General features: G+C 42.3%; 3 protein-coding genes and 1 non-coding gene across 10 annotated transcripts in view; 1 reads left to right on the top strand and 3 right to left on the bottom strand.

Annotated features, from left to right (window-relative positions):
* Positions 1 to 22,545, bottom strand: part of LOC109410892 (calcyclin-binding protein) — a 325,423-nt gene that overhangs the window by 50,952 nt on the left and 251,926 nt on the right. The window lies entirely within an intron of this gene.
* Positions 4,726 to 4,807, top strand: Trnas-gcu (transfer RNA serine (anticodon GCU)). Its single transcript has one exon. It is a non-coding gene; the product is annotated as a tRNA-Ser (tRNA).
* The window catches only part of LOC109410890 (E3 ubiquitin-protein ligase TRIM33), a 253,811-nt gene continuing 249,586 nt past the window's right edge, over positions 18,321 to 22,545 (bottom strand). For all 7 annotated transcript variants that reach the window (XM_062859021.1, XM_029874452.2, XM_062859017.1 and 4 more), the window contains one exon: positions 18,321 to 20,948. In XM_062859021.1, the coding sequence (XP_062715005.1) occupies positions 20,790 to 20,948 (159 nt within the window). In that variant the 3' untranslated portion in view covers positions 18,321 to 20,789. The remainder of the gene's footprint in view (positions 20,949 to 22,545) is intronic.
* Positions 20,120 to 20,752, bottom strand: LOC109410891 (bromodomain-containing protein DDB_G0280777). The gene has a single exon (XM_029862634.2). The coding sequence runs from the start codon at positions 20,750 to 20,752 to the stop codon at positions 20,120 to 20,122; it is 633 nt and encodes a 210-aa protein (XP_029718494.2).

The following is a 22,545-nucleotide window of genomic DNA, read 5'->3' as shown; positions in this document are numbered from 1 at the left end:
AGAATGTTGAGGCACACCGAGGGCGTAAATGGTCTTTCGAGTAGCCAGTACGGCTTCCAGAAGAGGAGGTCGACCGTAGACGCTATTCTGTTGGTTACAAAAATCGCCGAGATAGTGCTCCAACGTAAGAAGAAGGGGATTTGCTACTGTGCAGTAGTGACTCTGGATGTTAGGAACGCGTTCAATAGCGCCTGCTGGCTGGCTATTGCCGATGCAGAATCGAGTACTAGTTTACGACACAGAGGTGGGTCGGAAGTGCTTTCATATAACCTCAGGAGTTCCGCAAGGTTCCATCCTGGGTCCGGTGTTATGGAATGTCATATGCGACAAGGTGTTGAAGTTAAAGTTCCCGGTCGGAGTGGCAATCTTCGGCTTCACGGACGACATTACGCTGAAGGTCTACGGTGAATCGATCGAAGATGGAAAATTGACTACTGCACACTCGATCGCAGTTATGGCGGAGTGGATGACCTCCAGGAAATTGGACTTGACTCATCACAAAACTGAAGCCGTGGTGGTAAACAACCGGAAGTCGAAGCAGCAAGCGGTGATCAGTGTAGGCGTTTGCACTATCACTTCAAAGCGCTCCGTCAAACACTTTGGTAGCCGCGTTGATTATGCCTGCAAGAGAGCCTCCACAGCTATAGTAGTGTTCTGGATGATCACCAATAGCTCTGCGGGTATGCCAGCAAACGCTAGCTTCTGGCTAGTGTCGCCTCGTCCATACTACGGTATGGCGGTCCGGCTACCGTTAAAAGCTGGAAAGTACTTACAGGGGATACTCAAAATAACTGGGACAGGTAAAATTTTCACTTTTTAAAAAACGTTCAACTCGCTGTAACTTTTTGAAAAGGGCATCAAATATTCTCAAATTTTTACTGTAAGTTCATCAACTAGTTGTGTATCAGTGGTTCAAATTTGGAAAAGATCGGGCTATTCTTCACGAAGATATAAAGATTCTTGAAAAGGTTATAATTATTCGATAGCCAACTTTGAGCTTTTATATCTCCGGATTCAATGAACTGATTGCAATGAAATTTTGACCATTCATGACTTATATGATTAGTTCTTAAAAACGTTTAACTTAACTTTAAATTTTTAACAAGAGAAAAAGTTATAACGATTTCATTCATTTCACGATTTTTTAGTAAATTCATCAATTTCTAATATGCATCCCATTACTTTCTCATGTTTATCATATTAGCGGCTATGTTGTAACTTTCCTTCAAAACACATTTATATATAAGTCATTTAGAGGGAAATTAATTGAACTATAATTTGCATCTTGAATTTTGAAACGATGTTGAAGTTTTGGATAATTTGATGTTTTATTAGAAAAATAATCTAATCGTTATAATTTTCTTCCGTGTTAAGAATTTTAAGTTAAGTCAAAGGTTTTTCATAGCTCATTATACAAGTCATGAATGGTCAAAATTTCATTGCATTCGATTCATTGAATCCGGAGATATAACAGCTCAAAGTTGGCTATCGGATAATTTTACCTTTTTCTAGAATCTTTATAACTCCGTGGACAATGGTCCGATCTTCTCCAAAATTGGACTACTGATACACAACTAGTTGATGAACATATAGTAAAAAGTTGAGAATATTTGATGCACTCGAAAAGTTACAGCGAGTTGAACATTTTTTGAAAAGTGAAAATTTTACCTGTCCCAGTTATTTTGAGTAACCCCTGTACATGCTGATGCCTGGAGGCTGCAAGCGCGTACCGTACCGAACATACATACATTTATTTGTTCAACATCACATTTAAGACAAGACATAATCAACAATAAATAGTACGCCACAATACTCGGTTTGTGGCTGCAACTCTCCATCATTGCGCGCCCAATGCTCGCCAGGTCACGCTCCACCTGGTCCGCCCATCGTGCTTTCAGCGCTCCACGCCTTCTTGTGCCAACCGGATCAGTAGCAAACACCAGCTTTGCAGGGTTGTTGTCCGGCATTCTTGCAACATGCTCTGCCCATCGTATCCTTCCGGCTTTGATCACCTTCTGGATGCTTGGTTCGCCGTAAGTGCACATCGTCTTGAAGCTATAGGTGGCTCGTGGACTCGGAGAATGGCTAGTGCAGATGCTATACAAGAGCTGGTCGTCCAAGGGTTCGAAATCAGCTACGTAGGTCATACCGGTGCCATGCGGTCGAAATCGACCCTTACAGCGATTAAGCTATCGCGGGGAGAACATCCTGGTAGCGTTGCTGTCGTGGCGTCGGTCTACTGAATTTGATCCAAGCCCACAGGTCGGGGCAGGTTGATTCTAAGTGCTGGCTGATAGGGTCTTACCTGCGGGAAGGTCGAATCGCTGTGCACGTGGTATCAGTTCTTGATACTTGCTGTGCAGTTGGAAGCCGGCGTGGTGTTGACCCTGCCTGACTTCCGAAGACAGAGGGAGTGGTAAGGATCACCCCGGAAGCTGGCTAAGCGCCAGCATGCTACCTTGGTGAACTCCTCAAAGCGAGATATCGATGTTCGTTGGTGTAGGTTACGCATCTAACCTTGAGGGTGCGATGTGCACTAGCCCCTCTCTGCAGCAATGCCTTCTTGGTGGTTCCGGAGAGACAAAGGGTTTGGCGACCATGGGAATGTTGTTCAGGGGGTCGAGGAAAGAGTAGTCCTGGCTTTCATTTTTTTTTAATTTCATGGTAATAGACGGTCTTCAACCCCACACTACCAGGACGTTCTGTCTAGATGTCTATTGAGCAGATTATCCTCAGGATGAAAAAAAAGGCTGAACGTAAAGAATGCGTTCAACAGCGCCAGCTGGGCCGCCATCGAGTGCACCATACATCACCTAGGAGTCCCGGTTGTCCTATAGGGCATATATCCGGCACACTGGAGAGTTACATACTTCCATAATAGGGTGTTATTCTATGACACCGAGTCGGTAAATGTTCTTCGCCTAGGGAGGATGCAAGCAAGTGTGTGTGGACTTTCTGCATATTTCAAAATCACAGAGAAAGATTTCTTCGTTGCACTGGTTGCACCTGGTAAGCAAAAAATGATTTGTATTGAAATTGAAATTTTAGTTGTTATTTTAAAACTACATCCATCTCATTTTATAACTTTATGCTGAATATTACTTTGAATACATAATATTATTTGGATTGCGTAGAAATGACCGACTTTTCGAATAAATACCTGCGGTCAAATCATAATTTTGACCCTCCTATGTGCCATAGTGTCACGTAGATGATTGGCTGGGAATTGAATACAGGTTGTGCCCGAAATAGACGTGGACATAATTCTAGGGACAATTATTCAATCTTATTATTTTAAGTAAATTGTATTTTTTACAAAATGTTTGCATGATATAGAAGCTAATTAATGAATTACACTAGTTTACAAAATAAAACGAAAGTCGTGAACTTCTGTCAACGACCAAAATTTTTGAAGCACAATTTAGCCCTGATTTCGAAACAGACCTTCAAAAAAATTTAAGTAGAACAGTTTTTGAGTTTTAGCTCAATATCGAGTTTTACAACTTTTCAAAATAAGTAATTTACTAAAATTCAAATATATTGCCTTTTGTCCAACCAATTTTAAATCTTTTTCCATAAATTAAAAGCTGAATACAATACCATTCGATCATCTGAATACAGGTTTTGCGTCAGGTTGATGAATTTCAAGATATTGGCGAGTTTTAGGGACGATCTCCTTAAATTTTAGCAAAATTCCTAAATTTTTTTGAAGAAATGTATTTTTTTCAATAAGAAAAACTTTATTTAAAAATTCTTTCTCGACGTTTATTTTACATATCATGTGTAGGCGAGTTACAGTAAAAATTTCAGCTCAATCGGAGCATTGATTATGGAGATTGAATTGTTTGAAGTGAGCGACTTTGTTTAAAAATAGAACAAAAATCGATTTCAAATCATCACCCTTGTATAGAAAGTCGAAAAATTTTCCGCTCTACTGTATTTTTTTTTCTTTTGCGTTTTCGAACTAAGGGCATGATTCTACACCAAAAATGATCATCAGCTTACCGAGTTCAAAAATGCTGTAAACTAGTGTTATTGATACCCTGTTGACCATGAGGCGTTACGCGAGGTGCAAGAATTAAACCGATGAAAATTCTATATGTGGCGTATTGTTAGCTATTCAACGTACAAAGCAAATGGCGATAACATAAAAACGCTATAGAATTACAATTTGATTCCAAAATGGTCAGTTTGGCACCAATTCACGGTACCAAGGCTACAAATGGAAACAAACCAAAGTCCCACAATTACGGCGCCCCAAAGAGAGTATCAATATTTTTATTTGGGATGTTTTATTTACTACACTAAAGCGTAGCCTCGCAACGTTACTTACCTACATTGGTACTGATTGGCTGAGCTATACTATACTAGAATGCTAAAGCATCTATCTGCTCCTCCTCGAACGTCATGGTTTAGATTAGATAGAGTTAAGCTTCCCGTCGTCGTCGTCGTCGACGGCCGGTCCGTTCGTTGTTGGTTCGTTCGTTGAACAAACTCGAGAGGCAGTAGGAAATTTTGACTGCAACGAAGAAACTGAGGTATGTCACAAATTCACCTTGAGGAACATGCTCATTAGCAAAGCATAATCGAATCCAAATGCTTCGCATTCAGCGTGTGGGCTTTGATCAGCTGATCACACAATCGGGCTCTTGAGTGTATGGAAAGATCTTTGCAAACACAAAAGAGCGTAGTGCCATAGAATGTGACCGTTTTAATTGTCGACACGACGAGGTGGCCGAGTGGTTAAGGCGTTGGACTGCTAATCCAATGTGCTCTGCACGCGTGGGTTCGAATCCCATCCTCGTCGGTAGGTTTTTTTAACGCTCACAAGGACATTTTATGTGCAAGATTTGATAAATGCTGGTGCACGCGAACCTCTTTTTAATAGGCTAAGCACGGTGCTTCATTTACCGTTGTTATAAAAAAATATACCATTAAAACCTGAAACGCCATTCTCTTTCTTCATCATTCCTACACCTCTGGACAAATTTTTAAAAAAATCGTTAGACGAAATTTTGAGTTACGCCCTTTTAAAGGGCCTAACCCCTAAAAAATCAGGTTTTCTATAGAAAAACATCATATGTATTTCATAATAGAAGCATGTTTCTGCCATCAAAATTTGAAACGCCATTCTCTTTCTTTATCATTTCTACACCTCTGGACAAATTTTGAAAATAATCGTTAGGCGAATTTTTGAGTTACGCCCTTTTAAAGGGCCTAACCCCTAACAAATGAGGGTTTCTATAGAAAAACATCATATTTCATAACAGAAGCATGCATCTGCCAACAAAATTTGAAACGCCATTCTCTTTCTTTATCATTCCTACACCTCTGGATAATTTTTTAAAATAATCGTTGGACGAAATTTTGAGTTACGCCCTTTTAAAGGGCCTTACCCCTAAAAAAATAGGGGTTTCTATAGAATACCATCATATTTCATAACAGAAGTATGCTTCAAAGTCCAAAATAATTAACAGTATCATTAATAATGCTACAATTTGATACTATGCACTAATATTGAATGCATTGTTTATAAAAATTAGTCATAACGCCAGTATAAGGGAAGTATTCTTTAACCTGCAGGATACGGACGTTGTTGGCTTCATTTCCTATTATAGCCAGAACAATATACAATGAAAAACATAAACGACAGTTCATTTACTTTTTCATTTATATAGTTAATGCACACCCATAAAGAGTCAGTAGTGTCAGTGTGCGGTAGTTCGGCAGCAGCAAAGCTTCGCGCGCTCGCTTTGCTAGATTTTTGCGATTTGTTTTTCTTCTCTGCGGGGCATCGACGACGGGAAGCCAAGCAGTCAGTAGTGTCAGTGTGCGGTAGTTCGGCAGCAGCAAAGCTTCGCGCGCTCGCTTTGCTAGATTTTTGCGATTTGTTTTTCTTCTCTGCGGGGCATCGACGACGGGAAGCCAAGCAGTCAGTAGTGTGCGGTAGTTCGGCAGCAGCAAAGTTTCGCGCGCTCGCTTTGCTAGATTTTTGCGATTTTTTTTTCTCTTCTCTCTGCGGGGCTCCGACCACGGGACGAGTGTGCGCGCGCCGTGGTTGAGTCGGTTCCGAATTTTTCGCTTCCCTTCGGCGCTAGTTTCCAATACACTTTTAGTTGATAATAAATATTTTCTTTCATTTTTTGCATTTACACAAAAGAGTAAAAAATGTTAGTTCGGGTTCGCCGGTCGAGAAAAAATCCGGGCGCCGACAAGTCAGTCGCGTTCAGTGTATTTCTGTGTGGAATAGACTAAAGGTTTCTGCTCCCTAGTGGAGTGGAGACGCGCGATAGAATTTTCTTTTTGGCTAGTTCTTGCGTCGAAAAGTGGTCGGTTGTTAACGGCGGTTTGTGTATATTGATCCATTGTCAAATCATATCACCAACCATAGGTGACTCCCGGACTGACAATGTACCTTACCCTACTAACAAAAAATTCCTTCCTGAGACAAACGTGGAGATGCAGCGATTCGCGGTCTTTTTAACAACGTTTGTCTTACTAACATTCCCTTCCATCCTCGATGACCGTAAGGACGTGGCCGGCGCCGTTATTGACCTTATTAAAGTTGAGAGCTCTCGACCTGTGTACATTGAGAATAGTAAGCTAGTCCCAAGCCCTATTCATTGGTTCCTTGTGCAATTTCGATTGCTCTGGTCAATCACGGAGTAGCAACTACGAATTGTGCGGTCATCTATGCTCATGCTCATGCTCATGCTCATGCTCATATATAGTTAATGCACACCCATAAACTGAATTTCAAAAATAATGTTGGTCAAATACTCCAGTTACGCCCATTTGAAGGTCATAAGTACTTATAGTAGAATTATTATAATACTTAGTTTCATTTAATCACGTTTATTCTTCGGTAACGTAGTTTAGCGGTAAAATATAGAACTATCATTACAATTGATCATCTCAATCCTTAGTTTTGAATGTTTATTAATTGAAAACAGCATTCACCAATAAATCTAACGATTGAGATAGGCATATGCCATCGCTTGTTTTGTCTTTAAAAAAGCAATACAAAAAACTTACGACCCACGCTATGAATGGCAATTGATACAAACATGATTGCTTCCTACATGTTTGAAAATACTTCCCTTATATTAGCGTAATGGCCAATTTGTATACAACCATCAATACAAATAGCCAATATTAGCGCATAGTATCAAATTATTAAGCATTATTAATAATACGTTTTATTATTTGGGACTTCAAGGCATGCTTTTGTTATGAAATATGATGATTTTCTATAGAAACCCTGATTTTTTAGGGGTTTGGCCCTTTAAAAGGGCGTAACTCAGATTTTCGTCTAACGATTATTTTAAAAATTTGTTCAGAAGTGTAGGAAAGATAAAGAAGGAACATGGCGTTTCAGGTTTTGATGGCAGAAGCATGCTTCTGTTATGAAATATGGTGGTATTCTTTAAAAACCCCTATTTTTTAGGGGTAAGGCCCTTTAAAAGGGCGTAACTCAAAATTTCGTCCAACGATTATTTTAAAAAATTATCCAGAGTTGTAGGAATGATAAAGAAAGATAATGGCGTTTCAAATTTTGTTGGCAGAAGCATGCTTCTGTTATGAAATATGATGTTTTTCTATAGAAACCCTGATTTTTTAGGGGTTAGGCCCTTTAAAAGGGCGTAACTCAAAATTACGTCTAACGATTTTTTTTTTAAATTGTCCAGAGGTGTAGGAATGATGAAGAAAGAGAATGGCGTTTCAGGTTTTGATGGTAGGTATATTTTTTTTTGATAATAACGGTAAATGAAGCACCGTGCTAAGGAAAATGGGTTAGTTTGTTTCATCCAAGGGCGCACGAGCGATCCCCTATGTCGTAGGTTGAGAGCACACATATTAAGTCAGGGCTTCAATAAGGAAACTTATGTATGGTTCAGTAGTTAGAACAGGTCTTGCTCCTAGGCATTCGAGATGGAGCCAAGAGGGTTTCCAGGCAATAGTCTATTTCACGTGCTGATTTAGCGAATGAAATTTTTACATGAGATGTAGTGTCACAACCACGGGAAAATCAATATCATCGTCAACATTGTTGTCGGTTCGTAAAATGGTTCATTCTCAGAAAGTTAAAAAATATGAGAGTTCCAAGGGGTTTCATGGGCTCTTCAGGGAAATTCAGGAGACTTTCAAGCTTGTTCTGACAGGTTTCGTTGGCGTTTCAACGGGATTACGGGGATTTCAGGAACGTTTCAATAGTATTACGAAAGTTTCAGGGACGTTTCAAGGCATTTCAGAGATTTTCAGGAGGTTGCAGAAACATTTTAAAGACGTTCCGAGAGGTTTCAAGGACATTACTATTTACTTTATTACTGTAGCCTGGAACGCTCCTGAGACCCCCTGGAACCCTCTGATGGTACCCCGCTGCTGAGGCCTCCGGGTATACCCTTAAAATCCCCTGAAGCGCTTCAGAGACCACCTGTAACTTCCCTAAAACTCCTTGGGTCTCCCTGAAAAGCCCCTTAGACCCCCTAAAATGCCTCTGATAACCCCTGAAACGCCCTTGAGACCCTGAGACCCCCTGGAATTGCTTGAAACTCTTTGAGACCCCCTGAAGCGCCTCTGATATCAACAGGATCTCCTTGAAAACTTCTGGGCTCTCCTAAAACGGCACCTTGGAACGCCCATGAGGCCTCCGGGTACCCACTTGAAATCACCTGAATCACCCTCGAGAAGTCTCTAAAACTTCCTATACCTCCTGTAACGCTTCTGAGACTCTCTGAAGCATCCAGAGACCTCCTGGAACGCATCTGAAACTCCCTGGGATCCTTTATATAGCCCTTGAGACCCTTTAAAGTGCCACTGATACCTCCTGATACCACCTGCAATACTCCTGAGACCTCCAGGTACCCCCCCTGAAGCTCCCTTGTACCCTCTGAGACTGGAACCTCCTGAAACCCCTGGAAGCCCCTGAAATCCTGCTGGAACCTCTGGATCTTGACCTGAAATTTTCTGACTTTTCCCAACTTTTGAAAACGAGTATTTTCGAGCTATAATTCGCTTCGACGATTCAAATGCCGTAATTTGTTTCATCTAGAACCTGAAAGGCAGCGCGATAATTAGGGCATGAGCGCATTGACCATATCCGGATATTTCGGAACCGGTTCCGGTGATAACCGGAGAGGCTGGAGAAGCCGTTTTGAGCTCACTTTTCTTCAGTATCGAGGACATTTTGATCACATTACCAAACTTGTCATGTGACGGCTCTATCTTTATGGTTTTTCATACAAATTACGGGGATAATCCCGCCTGCAGCCACCGGAACGTGACATAAAGAAACATGTCTGGAGATGAGGGATGTATGATGGAACAGAGATGGGATTCCTCCAAGGATTCCGTCAGGAATTCTTCCAGGGGTTCCTTCAAGAAATCCTCCAGGGATTGCTTCAAATATCTCTCAAAGATTCCTGCTAAAACTCCTCCAGGGATTCCTTGAGTAATTCCTCCAGGGATTCCTCCAGAGATTTCTCCACAGATTCCTCCAGGTATTCCTCTAAAGATACCCCCAGGAATTCTCATAGACATTCTTTCAGGGATTACTCTAGGAATTCCTCCAGGGATTCCTCCACAAATTCTTCCAGACGTACCTCCAGCGATTTCTCCAAGAATTCCTCCAGGAATTTGTCCAAGGATTCCTTCACGAATTTCTCCAAGAATTCCTTCAGATTCCTCCAAAAATTCCTCCAGGAATTTCTCCCGAGTACCTCCCAGAAATCATCCAGGGATTCTTTCGAGAATTCCTCCAAAAATTCCTCCAGGGAGTCCTCCAGGAATTCCTCCAAGCATTCCTTCAGGGATTCCTCCAAGAAATTCTCCAGGGATTCCATCAGGAATTCCTCCAGAGATTCCTCCTAAAATTCCTCCAGGGATTCCTCCTGGAATTCTTCCAGGGAATCCCAAAGAAATTCCTCCAGGGATACCTCCAGGGATTCCTCCAGAAGTTCTTCCAAAGATACCCCCAGGAGTTGTCACAGACATTCTTCCAGGAATTCCTCCAGAATTACCCCAAGGATTCCTCCAGGAACTCATCCAGGGATTCCTCCAGAGATTTATCCAGGTATTCCTCCAGGAATTCTTCCAAAAGTTCCTCCAGAGATTCCTCCAGCAATTTCTCCAAGGATTCCTTCAGGAATTCCTTCACGAATTCCTCCAAGAATTCTTTCAGAGATCTATGCAGAGATTCCTCCAAAAAATCCTCCAGGAATTATTCCAAGGATTCCTTCAAGAATTTCTCCAAGAATTCTTCCAGATATTTCTCCAGAGTACCTCCCAGGAAAACTTCAAGGAAACTTTCAAGAATTTCTTCAAAAATTTCTCCAGGGATTCCTCCAAGAATTTCTCCAGGAATTTCCTAAAGGATTCCTCCAAGAAATTTTCAAGATATTCCTCCATAATTTTTCCAGGGATTCTTCCCCGGATATCTCCAGGAATTCCTCCAAGGATACCTCCGGGAATTCCTCCAGGGATTCCTCCAGGTAATCCTCCAAAGATACCTCTAGGAATTCCCACAGATATTCCTCCAGGGATTCTTCCAGAAATTCCTCCAGGGATTCCTCCAGGATTTTCTCCAGGGATTCCTCCAGGAATTTTGCAACACGTTTTTACAGAGATTTCTCCAGAGATTCATGCAGAATTTCTCCAAGGATTTCTTCAGAAATTCCTTCACAAATTCCTTCAAGAATTCCTCCAGGGATTCCTTCAGAGATTCCTGAAGAGATTTATCCAAAAATTCCGCTAGGGATTCCTCCTATTTTTTTCAGGAATCCCTCCAAGTATTCTTCCAGGAATTTCGCAAGAGTACGTCCCAGAAATCCTCCAGAGATTCCTCCAAGAAATCTTCCAGAGGTTCTTTTAGAATTTTCTCCAGGGATTCCTGCAGGATTTCCTCCAGGGATTCCTCCAATGATGTCTCCAGGAATTTGTTCGAAATTGTCTCGAGAGGTTTCTCCAGAAATTCCTCCAGGGATTATTTCAGGACTTCATAAAGGGATTCCTCCTGTGATTCCTGCAGGATTTCTTCCAGGAATTCTCCAGGACTTCCTCCTGGAATTTCTCCAGAAATTACTCCAGGAATTCCTCCAGGGATCTACTCAGGAATTCATCTAAGGATTCCTTCAAGGATTCCTCCAAGGATTTTCCCAGGAATTCGTCCAGCAATTCCTCCAGGGATTCCTCCAGAGATACATCAAGGAGTTCTTCCAGGTTTTACTCAAGGAATTCCTCCAAAGGTACCTCCAGAAGTTCTCACAGACATTCTTCCAGGGATTCCTCCACGAATTTCTCCACGGATATCTCCAGGATTTTTTCCAGGGATTCCTCCAAAGATACCCCAGGAATTCTCACAGACATTCTTCCAGGAATTCCTCCAGGACTTCCTCCACGGGTTGCTCCAGAGATTCCTCTAGAAATTCCTCCGGGGATTTACTCAGAAATTCATCTAAGGATTTTTCTGCTGACTGACATCGCCACCTCGAACGCACTCCATAACAAAATCCCCATATATAAGAGCAAAACCATTTTGATCGTGAAAATCCCACAATCCCACAATGGGTCAAAAGGCGTGAGTAAAAGTATGCAAAAATGTTGTCCGCATTCTTTGAGAGTTTTTGTCCTTTTCTGAAAGCTTATACTTCAAACAGTTGTTATGTGATAAAATCATTAAACCACAGACAAACAGACGTAACACTCTGATAATTCCCATCGTACACCGATTTAACGGTCTTTTTCAAAATTTGATAGTTGGCCAACTGCCCAACCGTGGCGCTCGCATAGTTTTTGTTCGAGTTTGACGTTTGCTCACTACCGCCACCTAGTTGGTGGTCGGCCAAACAGAGTCCTTTTAGCATTGGGCGAATGTGTTTCCGTGACTATGATGTGAATCGAAAAATGTTCGAAGTGTTACGTCTGTTTGTCTGTGATTAAACTGAATATTTTATTTGAATCATGCCTAAGGAATTTGTTTTACATCTGAATGCCGACACCAGACAATCGATGTCTTTGAATTTTTGCCAAATATACTTTTTACTAACAAAGAAATAAAATCCTTCATAGGCACTAGGCAGTCCCACAAAACTCAATTCATAACAATCACGGAATCACTTTAACAAAACACGCAATACTTGTGATCCGAAAATAGGTCAACGACACCGAAGGGACACGGAAATACACAATTAACAGTTTCTGTGTTGTCCCCCAATCGGGACGAAAGATTCGCTAATACGTATCCCTTTCATTTTTATGAGATCTGCTGATAGAAAACAAAGTCAACTGATTTCTACGAGCGACGACGGTCTTTCCTTGCTAAGCAAAACTAAATACATTCAACAATCCCCCGTACGCAGCCTTTCCCTTTCCACGTGGTAATTCGAATCGAAGGCGCCAAAATTCCGCTATCCGTAATTTCCATCTTCTGGCTGGCGGCGTTCGCGTGTCCTGCCATGCCTATCCTGGCAGGATAGATGGATGTCAACAACACCGTCCGCCCAAACAGTCAGTACTGCTGCCAGACAAAGAATAGTTGTAATAAAGTAATAAAACAACATGGCAATCAAGAAGGGACGAAGAAACCGTGACTAGGACGAGAAAACTGGGACAATTGCGCTGTCGTCGTTTCCGTTCGACCAAAAATAATCAAGTGCGCACTAGAGCGCACGGGACAAGAACACCATAGTCGCGTGGTAGGAAACAGGGAGGGGTGTTAATCTTCTAGACATTCGACTTAAAGTTGTCAATTCAAACAAAGAAAATAGAATAGGTATGTTATTTAGGGGCTGCAAAACGGTGAGTCGATAAGGAGAGCGTCCTCACAAGTTCGTATCTTATGTTTCCACGGGTCAAGCGATGACGAAGACGCCAGTTGAGAGGTGTGTGCTTAGCTGGTAGTGCAGCCTGGACACTGTTGTTCTTCTGACTTCAGCTAGATTGAGGAGGTATACCCGAGCGTCTATTCACCAAGGAGGTGCGGCTCAAACAGCGTCTGTTCTGGCATCCAGCGGCTGAGTAAGAAACGTTGCACCACGTCCAGCTAGATCCAAGGTGGTAGAGCCCCATCAGCGTGGTCGTCCCAGTGTTGGTTGGGGCGTTAAACAGAACTGGCACGAAATAAGGACTACGATTGGAAACTTGGAACATGGAATTGCAAGTCACTAGGTTTCGCAGGACGTGACAGGATAATCTACGACGAACTACATCCCCGCATCGTGGCGTAGCAGGAACTTTATTGTACTGGACAGAAAGTGTGGAAACGTGGGCATCGAGCGGCTACCTTCTTCCAAAGCTACGGCACTACCAATGTACTGGGAACAGTATTTATAGTGTTGGGCAAGATGCGACAACGTGTGATCGGGTGGCAGCCGATCAACGCAAGGATGTTCATGTTAAGAGTTAAGGGCCGTTTCTTCAACTACAGCATCATAAACGTCCACTGCCCACACGAAGGGAATCCTGATGACAAGAAAGAAGCGCATGCATGCGCTCAAAAACATTCGAAGGTTATAACCACGCGTCGAAGTCGAACGCCGCGGTTAAACATCGAGCGGCTGCGTAACGTAGAGATGGCTCAAGACTACGCGCAGCAGTTAGCAGTGGCCCTACCAACGGAAGAGCAGCTTGGCGCAGCTACACTTGACGATGGATGGAGGGACATCCGATCTGCCGTAGGTAGTACCTCGGCTGCAGCACTAGGCTTCGCGACTCCGAATCACAGAAGCGACTTGGCGACTTGGTACGACGGCGAATGTGACCAGTTGAAAAACGATGCAGCATGGGCGAGAATGTTGCAACACCGTACGAGGGCGAATGAGGCACGTTACAGACAGGCGCGGAACAGGCAGTCTTCCGGATGAAGAAGCGCCAGCAGGAAGAACCAGAGAAAATAGGTAGAGAAGCGAAGAGTGAACAGCCGCCAGAACGGCAACACTTTTTCTGTTTTGATTTCATCGCTCGGATGCTGGCAACGCAGATTAATCCACCCATCGAAGGTAGTGCCTATCTCGCATACCGCATTTAAAAACTATTTATACTGTTGTTTTATTAACTAGACATTATCAAACTGATGTTCCAAAATGGAACAATTTTCATTAATTCAAGGAATCAATGCTGTTTGCACTGTCATCCATGATATTTGGAAACTTTGGTGAAAATATGTTTGAAACGAATGCAATACTTATCTTTACTTATGCGGCAATCGTCAAGCTTTGTTGATTTTGTTCGATAGGATAGCAGTTTGACGGTTCGATAAGGTATTTTTGGCTTCACACTATTCGCTTCTCTACACGGAGAAATCAAACTACCTAATTTTTGGGTCGATTTTACTCAAAGCTAAGTATATCGAATAAACTAGTTACCCAAAATTAGGTTGTTTTCCCTTTTTCACTCACCGATGTTGTCAAAAACAAACAGAGATGCATCTACCTAACGGGGGTCCTTGAGCCCAATAAGCCAATTTTGGGTAAATGCAGGTTTACTCAAATTTGGGTTGAATGAGGGGGGGTCTTTGGTTGAATTTACCTACTCTTAAGTAAATGTTTTTGCTGGAGATGAAGGCAATTTACCTAGTGTGAGTTTAATCGATTTACTCAAATTTGGCTTATTGGGCCGAACTATGGGATTGCGTCAAAAGAACTCAATTTTGGGTAGTTTGGCGGCTCCGTGTACCTATTTTCTCTGCACGGAGAAACTGAAAAACTCAAAATTAGGTACTTTTAAACTCAATTTTGAGTTCTTTTTCGTCTCTTTTTTCATGCGCTCTTTCTAATGTTGTCAGAGAGTGAAGAAAGAAACAGCCCAACTTTTGCAGTTCAGTGCGTCAAGCCAAAACTGATGTCGTTTTCGTTTTTGTGGCGGTGCTACACCGCTTCGTGCTACACTTTTCACTACAAAAACGAATATTCTCGGCGCAGTTGCATTGGTGTGCGTGAATAAAAACCATATTTACAACTTTGCAAACGCTGATTGGTGGACACGGTGTACACACGCAACACTCTCGAATTTTTGAGTGCTGCACTATCTTGAGCGGAGCAGAAAAAGTGCTACACCGGTGCAGCACGAAAATCAAAAACGAACACTTTCGGTGCAAAAGTGCTACACCGGTGTAGCTCCACCGCAAAAACGAAAACGACATGGATTTCTAGCACAGTACTCAAATTTGGGTGAATACAACCTAGTCAAAATTTCGGTTGGGTGAAAAAAAAACTAAAATTAGGTATTCCTTTCACATGGAAGCAAGCGGGAACAACCCAACAAAAACATCGATTCCATCAACTCAAAAGTGGCTTGACGCACGCAACCCCGAAGTTGAGTGGAAAGAACTCACTTTTGGGTAGTTTCGTCTCTCCGTGTGGGAAGAACGAGATCGCGAAGCGATGGAAGAGCTGTACCGCGCTAAGGACACACGAAAGTTCTACGAGAAGCTGAACCGCTCGCACAGAGGCTTTGTGCTACAATCCGACATGTGCCAAGACGAGCGATCGTGAGGTGGTCGAGAGGTGGCGGCAGCATTACGATGAGCACCTCAATGGCGACGTTGCAAGTACCGAAGGTGGTGTGGTAACAGATCTAGGAATACGTGCGCAGGACGAAAGATTTCCGGCCCCTAACCTTCAAGAGATTGAGGAGGAGGTTGGCTGGTCATCGCCGTCTATCACCGATTGCAAGAGAGTTCGTGGGGTAATTTCAGGCTGGATTCATGGGTCTCCAGTTAGCCTAGTGGTTAAGGCTATGGATCGCCAATCCGGCGACGGCGGGTTCGATTCCCGTTCCGGTCGGGAAAATTTTCACGACTCCCTCGGCATAGTGTATCATTGTACTTGCCTCACAATATACAAATTCATGCAATGGCAGGCAAAGAATGCCCTTCAATTAATAACTGTGGAAATGCTCAAAGAACACTAAGTTGAAAAGAGGTAGGCCAAGTCCCAGTAGGGACGTAGAGCCGCAAAGAAGTCGAAGAAGTCATGGGTGAACGCACTACAACGGAGCCAGGTGTTGCAGAAATGCCGCAAACACAACGTGCCCACACATCACTTGTTCGTCGATTTCAAATCGACGTATGATACAATCGATCGAGACCAGCTATGGTAGATTATGCACGAATACGGATTCCCGGATAAACTGATACGAATGATCAAGGCGACGATAAATCGGGTGATGTGCGTAATTCGAGTATTAGGAACACTCTCGAGTACCTTCGAATCCCACAGAAGGTTACGGCAAGGTCACAGACAAACAGACGTAACCACGCGAGACACTGTCGGCCATGAAGCAGCGCTATAAGCTTCAGTCATTTGCTTTCTGTTGTGTAACCATCGAATTAAAGCAGTCAACGCTGAATATAAGGGAAGCTAGTCAAATATAAATCATAAGCTAATACACGACTGCAAAACAAGCACCATACATCTACCAAACTCGGTTTTCAGAAATCCATCGCTTGTCACTGGGGTTGCCTTTACTCCACTCCATTCCAACTCCGGGAGATTTCCCGGAAGATGTGAAAACTTGAGCAAATCGAATAGAAGTCCCCACTAACAAAACAGCTGCTACTATACAGTACAATTCGTTACTGTTCGCTCGTACGACCAATTTTGGAAGGCGCCTCGTTAGTGTGGACACCCCATCAATTGACGTGGAGTTTAAGGATAGAAAGTGTGCAACGGAGGTTCATCAGAACGGCGCTAAGGAATCTGCCGTGGCGAAACCCACTGAACTTGCCACCGTACGCAGATCGTTGCAGATTATTGGGAATGGATACGCTCGACTACCGCCGTAAAATACAACAAGCTGCCTTCGTTGCAACACTTTTGAACGGAGAGGTCGACAGCTGTAGGCTTCTGGAGCTTTTGAATATTCGGGTCGCTCCTAGGATGTTACGCGATAGTTATCTGCTACAACCCAGATTCCACCGAACTGTTTTTGGCTTTCACGAACCGATCGCTGCGATGATCCGTACTTTCTCCGTCGAACAACTGCACGAGTTTGGTGAATCATCTAACCGGTTTATATCGCGAATAAGGAGTAGGAATGTGTTAGTCTAAGTTTTATTTCATGTAGACAATAGTCCGATGGAAATATATAAATAAATAATAATAATAATAAATAATATACTGACAAATCCCCAAACCAGCAGCGCTTTAAAGGCCGTTATGCGATTTCATTACAGCTAGAAGCTGTAATAAAGAAACTGTTGGTATACCAACACGGCTTGTCGGATGTAAGCATTATTATCAAAATAAACTTTAAGCGGGACATAGCTACTACACAAATTATTTACAGCTATCCATCTCTGTGCTGTGAAATTATTTGGGTTGCTTTTATTGCACTTTAATTCAATGCCGGATAATTTGCCGGTAGATGTGGAAATCTGGTAAGAGTCCCAGCCAATGCAACAGCTGCTTTTATACAGTACGTTTTGTAATGTTGCCAAATACACAAAACAGCAGCGCTTCGTAGCTGTTTAAGGAACACTTTTTCAGCTATAAGCTGAGACGAAGAACCTGTTGGCGCAACCACACAGCTTGTTCAGTGTAAACATTATTGTGTTTGACGTTTCACAAGCTTTTGCAGCAAGATGAAGTTGGGTAAGGTTTCTTGTGGCACAATTATGAAGCCTTGTCTGGAGTAAAACAGAGCGGGCTATTTTCTATGCTATTTTTATATAGCAGTGTGGCAGCGAGGACATCATCGGGACCAGTGGATACGGAGATCGGGAGTTCGATTCCAAGTAGTGGCAAGTACATTAATTATTCAATTTTAAAAGCGTTAATTCCAGTTCCACATGTATTGCGTAACGGTATCCATAACCTAAATATATTTATTCGATTAATTTGGGGATGCCGTATAACTACTATTTAACAACTGCGAAAAGGCTGAAAAAGCGCCTTCTCAAGATGTTATTCAGCTAGTGGTTACATAGGAGCCGAGAAAAGAGTTATGACTTGGTGGCATAGAAGCTGCTCGCACAGCATATACATGTGGATTAAGTTCGCCAGATTCATTGGTATAGGGCTTGCATAGAAGCTTCCGTCCATATGTACAACACAGTAACTCAGCATCAAGCCGTATTGAGGACGGTTTGTTGACGTTTACATTCACAATAAATGTTAGTTCGGTCAGAGGCGTTTCAGGGGTTTCAAGGGATGACATGATACTTAAACCGTGGCGATTGACATGATACTTAAACCATGCTCGATGAGCGCCTTCCAGCACTTGGGAGTGTTACCAAAATAGGAATAGCCGGATAGCACTCTTGCAACAATAGTGTTCGCGTGAGGGAAACATTTCGGATCGAATAAGTCGGACGCACGTTCGAATTTACAATTTGAGTTCAGTTTTACGTGTTTCATTTTTACTTAGTTCTCCACTTCATGTGTTGTTCTGCTTGCTCTCTCTTTCTATCTCTGTGTGAGTGTTATCCGTTTCTTTTATCTTTCTACAATTTTCTCCAAATAAGTTCACTACGGCTCAGTGCGAATACTGAGCAGGTTTGAAGCAGTTCTGATGCTTGTTCTGCTGTCATGGGGGGTGGGGTTTCTGGAGAAATACCGGAAAAAGTGAGACGACAAAAGAACCTAGTACGCGAGGCTCTTGGCGCTATTCTCAGACTGTCTCCATCTACTGCTTACGGTTTCTACACACAGTTTCATACTCTTACTCTGTGTCTGTTCGTATACGGGAAAATAAAATAAAATCGTACTGGTTCACTATACTCTGCTGCGTAAGAAAGCTCGCTTCCCTAAAACTATGTGTGTAGGTAGATAACTTTACTGATAGAAGACAAAGAGAGTTTGTGATCAATCTCTACGCGAAAACTATTGTATGTATCTATATACTCACTAGGCTTACGACGGGGGAGTCAATCGGTTCCAATTTTTACAAGTTTTAGAGGAAAATTTGAGGGCAAAACTTAATTCTGTATTCGGTAGTCTTTGCTCTATGCTGAAGGTTATCTGATTATAAAATTGTAGCATTCATGCTCAACTTGCACAAGTTTGTATCGTTAATCATTCTGTCAATCAGCATCCTCCCACCAAAAGTGTTTAAAGACTTTTTTTTTTAACATTTGAGACATATAAAAAGATTGTTGTTCGGAGGATGATTGAAAAAAAATCCGAATTATTTGAAATTTTTGAACGGAATAATCTACGCTCTACTAAGAGTTTCTGCTTCTATTGACTGTCCACGGATCTAGGTTTGGCTATTAATTATCCACCGATAACTTAAATATTCGCAACAATTTGTCCATAAGTATACGCAACACACTTTATATACTTTCCATAAGTGATAACCTAGTAAATGTATGTGTGTATGAGTGACATAATAAATAATAGAGTAGTGTTTGTAAATGAGAATTAAAATTAATCAATAAAGCCACCCTACACTTGGCGGCAGTTCTATTAATCATCGCAAAATTCACCAGCAGCGATATTTATGAACTCCTTTTCAAATTTAGTTCGTCCGAATCAACTAAATAACAGCGAAACAGCCCAGATTTGATCTTTTACTTTCACAGTAGCTTTGATCGATTGAGATTGCGTTTTTTCTTTCCATATAATGTGTTGAATATTTCCATCTCTTAGTAGAGTATCGTTACCGTGTATTGTTACAATTATCCAAATAGAGTCTTATGAAACTAATATTTACAGTTTTGTTGCATTCCTTCTGCTGTCTGTTTATGAAAGTTTCCAATAAGGTACGGAAATGAAGTATTATTCTCTTTTGATTCACATGCCGATACTATTTCGAAAGACAAACACACAAAAGGGTCTGTCCCATTTGGCATAATGCCACTTGGCAGGGCTAACGGTTGATTTTGGATAACACTAAGTAGAATAGCATTTCTCAGAATGCTAATATATACACGGAAAACAAGAAAATCTTGTTTATTGAGTCGAATTGGAATTTCAACGTTCGTGGAACAAGTTCACATTTCTGTAAACATTAAAACCGTAACTTATCAGTTGATCAGACTATTAAACCAAACAACCGTTATGTCAAACTACCCTATACTTATTCTGTCAAACGACGTTATGCCAAGCAAGGTAAACCCCATACAAATACATAAAAGTCCATTCGATCTACATTCCAGCACTATTGTACACATTAATTAGGCTTACTTTTTCTCCTGTTGTTTCTGTTGAAGAAGCTTCTTCTGCTTCTTCATTCGCCTTTTCCTCTTCACTTCCTTAGACGTCCCTTCCTGAGGTGACGGTACTTCCACCTTCTTCTTCTTTTTCCTTTTTAACTTCTTATCCAAACCCAGCTTACCCTTTTTAGGCCCCGGTTTCCGCTTCTTGCGGCGTCGATCCTTCGGCGACGGTGGCAGCAGCAACAGCGTCCAGTCCACCTCCATGCGCATTTTGCGCACCCGTTTGGTTCTCCCTTGAACGAGGCCTCCCGTCTTGCTGCTGCAGGGCTCGACCGTCCTCTGCACTTCCTCCGGTGTCCGCCGTTGATGTTGCTGCTGCTGGTGCTGCTCCCACTGTTGCTGCGATTGCGGTTGTTGCTGTTGCTGCAGCGGTAATACTGCTGCAGCTGTTGGTTGTACCGTCGGTGACCCTGGATCCATCGCTGGATCCAGGGGATTGAAATTTCTGTTGCTGGAGGTGCATGTCTTGCTGTTGGTGCTGAAAAAAATGCTGCCGCTGGTTGCTTTGCTGCGGTTGTTGTGGCGCAGCTGCCGCTGCTGCTGTTGCTGGTGGTAATTGTTGAGGAGGTTGTTGTTGTTGTTGGTGATGCGGCGCATGCGTCCCAATGGTGCTGCCACCGCCCGGCAGCGACTGTTAATCTTCTTGCATGATCTTGATGCGCTTGGCCGGGTTCTGTAGATGGTAGTCGTCGACGAAGGTCTCAGTCTCCAGGTACTTCGGCAACCACTTGGCCAGTTGCTGCTCGAAGAACTTTTCCAGCTTGTGGGCGTTCTTGTAGGTGATGCTGTCCTCCTGTGGATACGAAAAAAAAGTAGAGGCAAAATATTAGCGAATAGAAAATTATATTTTCGGTACTGGAACAAACGAAACAATCTGAACTGCTTTTTGCATAGTTGTTGTTTTAAACATCTTATTAAAATTAGTTCAATATGACATTGTTGATGCTTTTATCGCATGACACCTGTTACAACAGTATTATCAAATGTTGATGACGGCTAAAATTAAAAAAAAAATATCATATTGAATCGTTGGCTGATAAATTAATGTTCTGCGGAAAAATTGAGTATAATGAAGATGAATATCCTCAATTTTCTCTGTATAAACAATCGCTCCAGAAATGAAAATCACGCGCAAAGACATTTCGAACGCTGCAAAGCGTTCTTTACATTTAAACCGCTTCCACCTCGAAGCTCCAAGATTATTGACAAATAAATATCTGTTTAGTGATAATTAACAGACAAAGCAATGGAAAACAAAGGAATCTTGGGAGCAATCAGTGAAGGAATTTTAGGAGAACTCTCTCAAAAGCATCCCACGAGAAATTCCTGAATGAATCCTGTAGGGAATCCTGGCAGAATAATGTTGAGAGTAACCGCTGAAGGAATCCCAGGAGCTTTCCTTAAGGACATGGTATTTGGAGTACATGGCTCAAATTTTCTAGAGCACCGTTTTTTAGAACCGGTGAACGGGTATAGCTGTAAATGCATCACGCTGATTGTTCAGTGGCTGTCATCAGCGTGATGCATTTTGATCCAGATCCGTACAACGGTTCTAAAAACGGTGCTCTAGAAAATTTGAGCTACGTACTCCAAATACCTTGTCCTTAAAGGAAACCGGAAAGAATCCCAGAAGAAATTGTTGAGAGCATCCTGGAGGAATTCCTAGGAAGCACCTTGAAGGAATCTATGAAACTATACTCATTTGAGTCACCTCTAGGAGGTGTTAGGCCAACACACCACCCCATGCGCATTCTGCACCGAGGACACCTACGAAGACTGGTACGCATGGGAGCTGCCCACCAGAAAGAATCTCAGAAGAAATCCTGAGAAGAATCCCCGAAAAAAACCTCCCAGCAAGAATCTTTCAAAGAATCTCTGGAACAATTCCTGAAATATTCTCGGAAGCAATCCCTGAAGGATTCCCGGGTAGAATCAATAAAGAACACCGAGAGGAATCCCAGGAAAAAAGCCTGTAGGTAAGAATCTTGGGAGAAATCAATAAAGGAATCCAGGGAGAAATGCGTGGAGAAAATCTCAAAACAAATCCCGCAACGATTACCGGAAGAAATCCCTTAAAAAATCCAGAGGATTCAATTCTTTGCATGAATGGAATGAAATCTTGAACGAATCCCTAACGACAACCCATGCGAATTCTTTTTCAAATTTCGGGGAGAATCCCGGCAGGAATCCCAGCAGAAACTCCTACACAGGGAAAAATTTCAACTCAGAGGCTGAGTTGGCCTTACTCAGAAATCGAAAAATCCTTTGTTTTCTTACTCAGTTTCCGTTAAAAGTGGGACAACCCATTGCCAATGGGTTGTCCCACTTTTAGCCGAAACTGAGTAAGAAAACAAAGGATTTCTCGATTTCTGAGTAAGGCCAACTCAGTC

Source organism: Aedes albopictus, chromosome 3 (assembly GCF_035046485.1).
Source record: "Aedes albopictus strain Foshan chromosome 3, AalbF5, whole genome shotgun sequence".
Classification (NCBI taxonomy): Eukaryota; Metazoa; Arthropoda; class Insecta; order Diptera; family Culicidae; genus Aedes; species Aedes albopictus.
The sequence above is the reverse complement of the archived record's forward strand: the minus strand, read 5'-3'. Positions and strand labels throughout refer to the sequence as shown.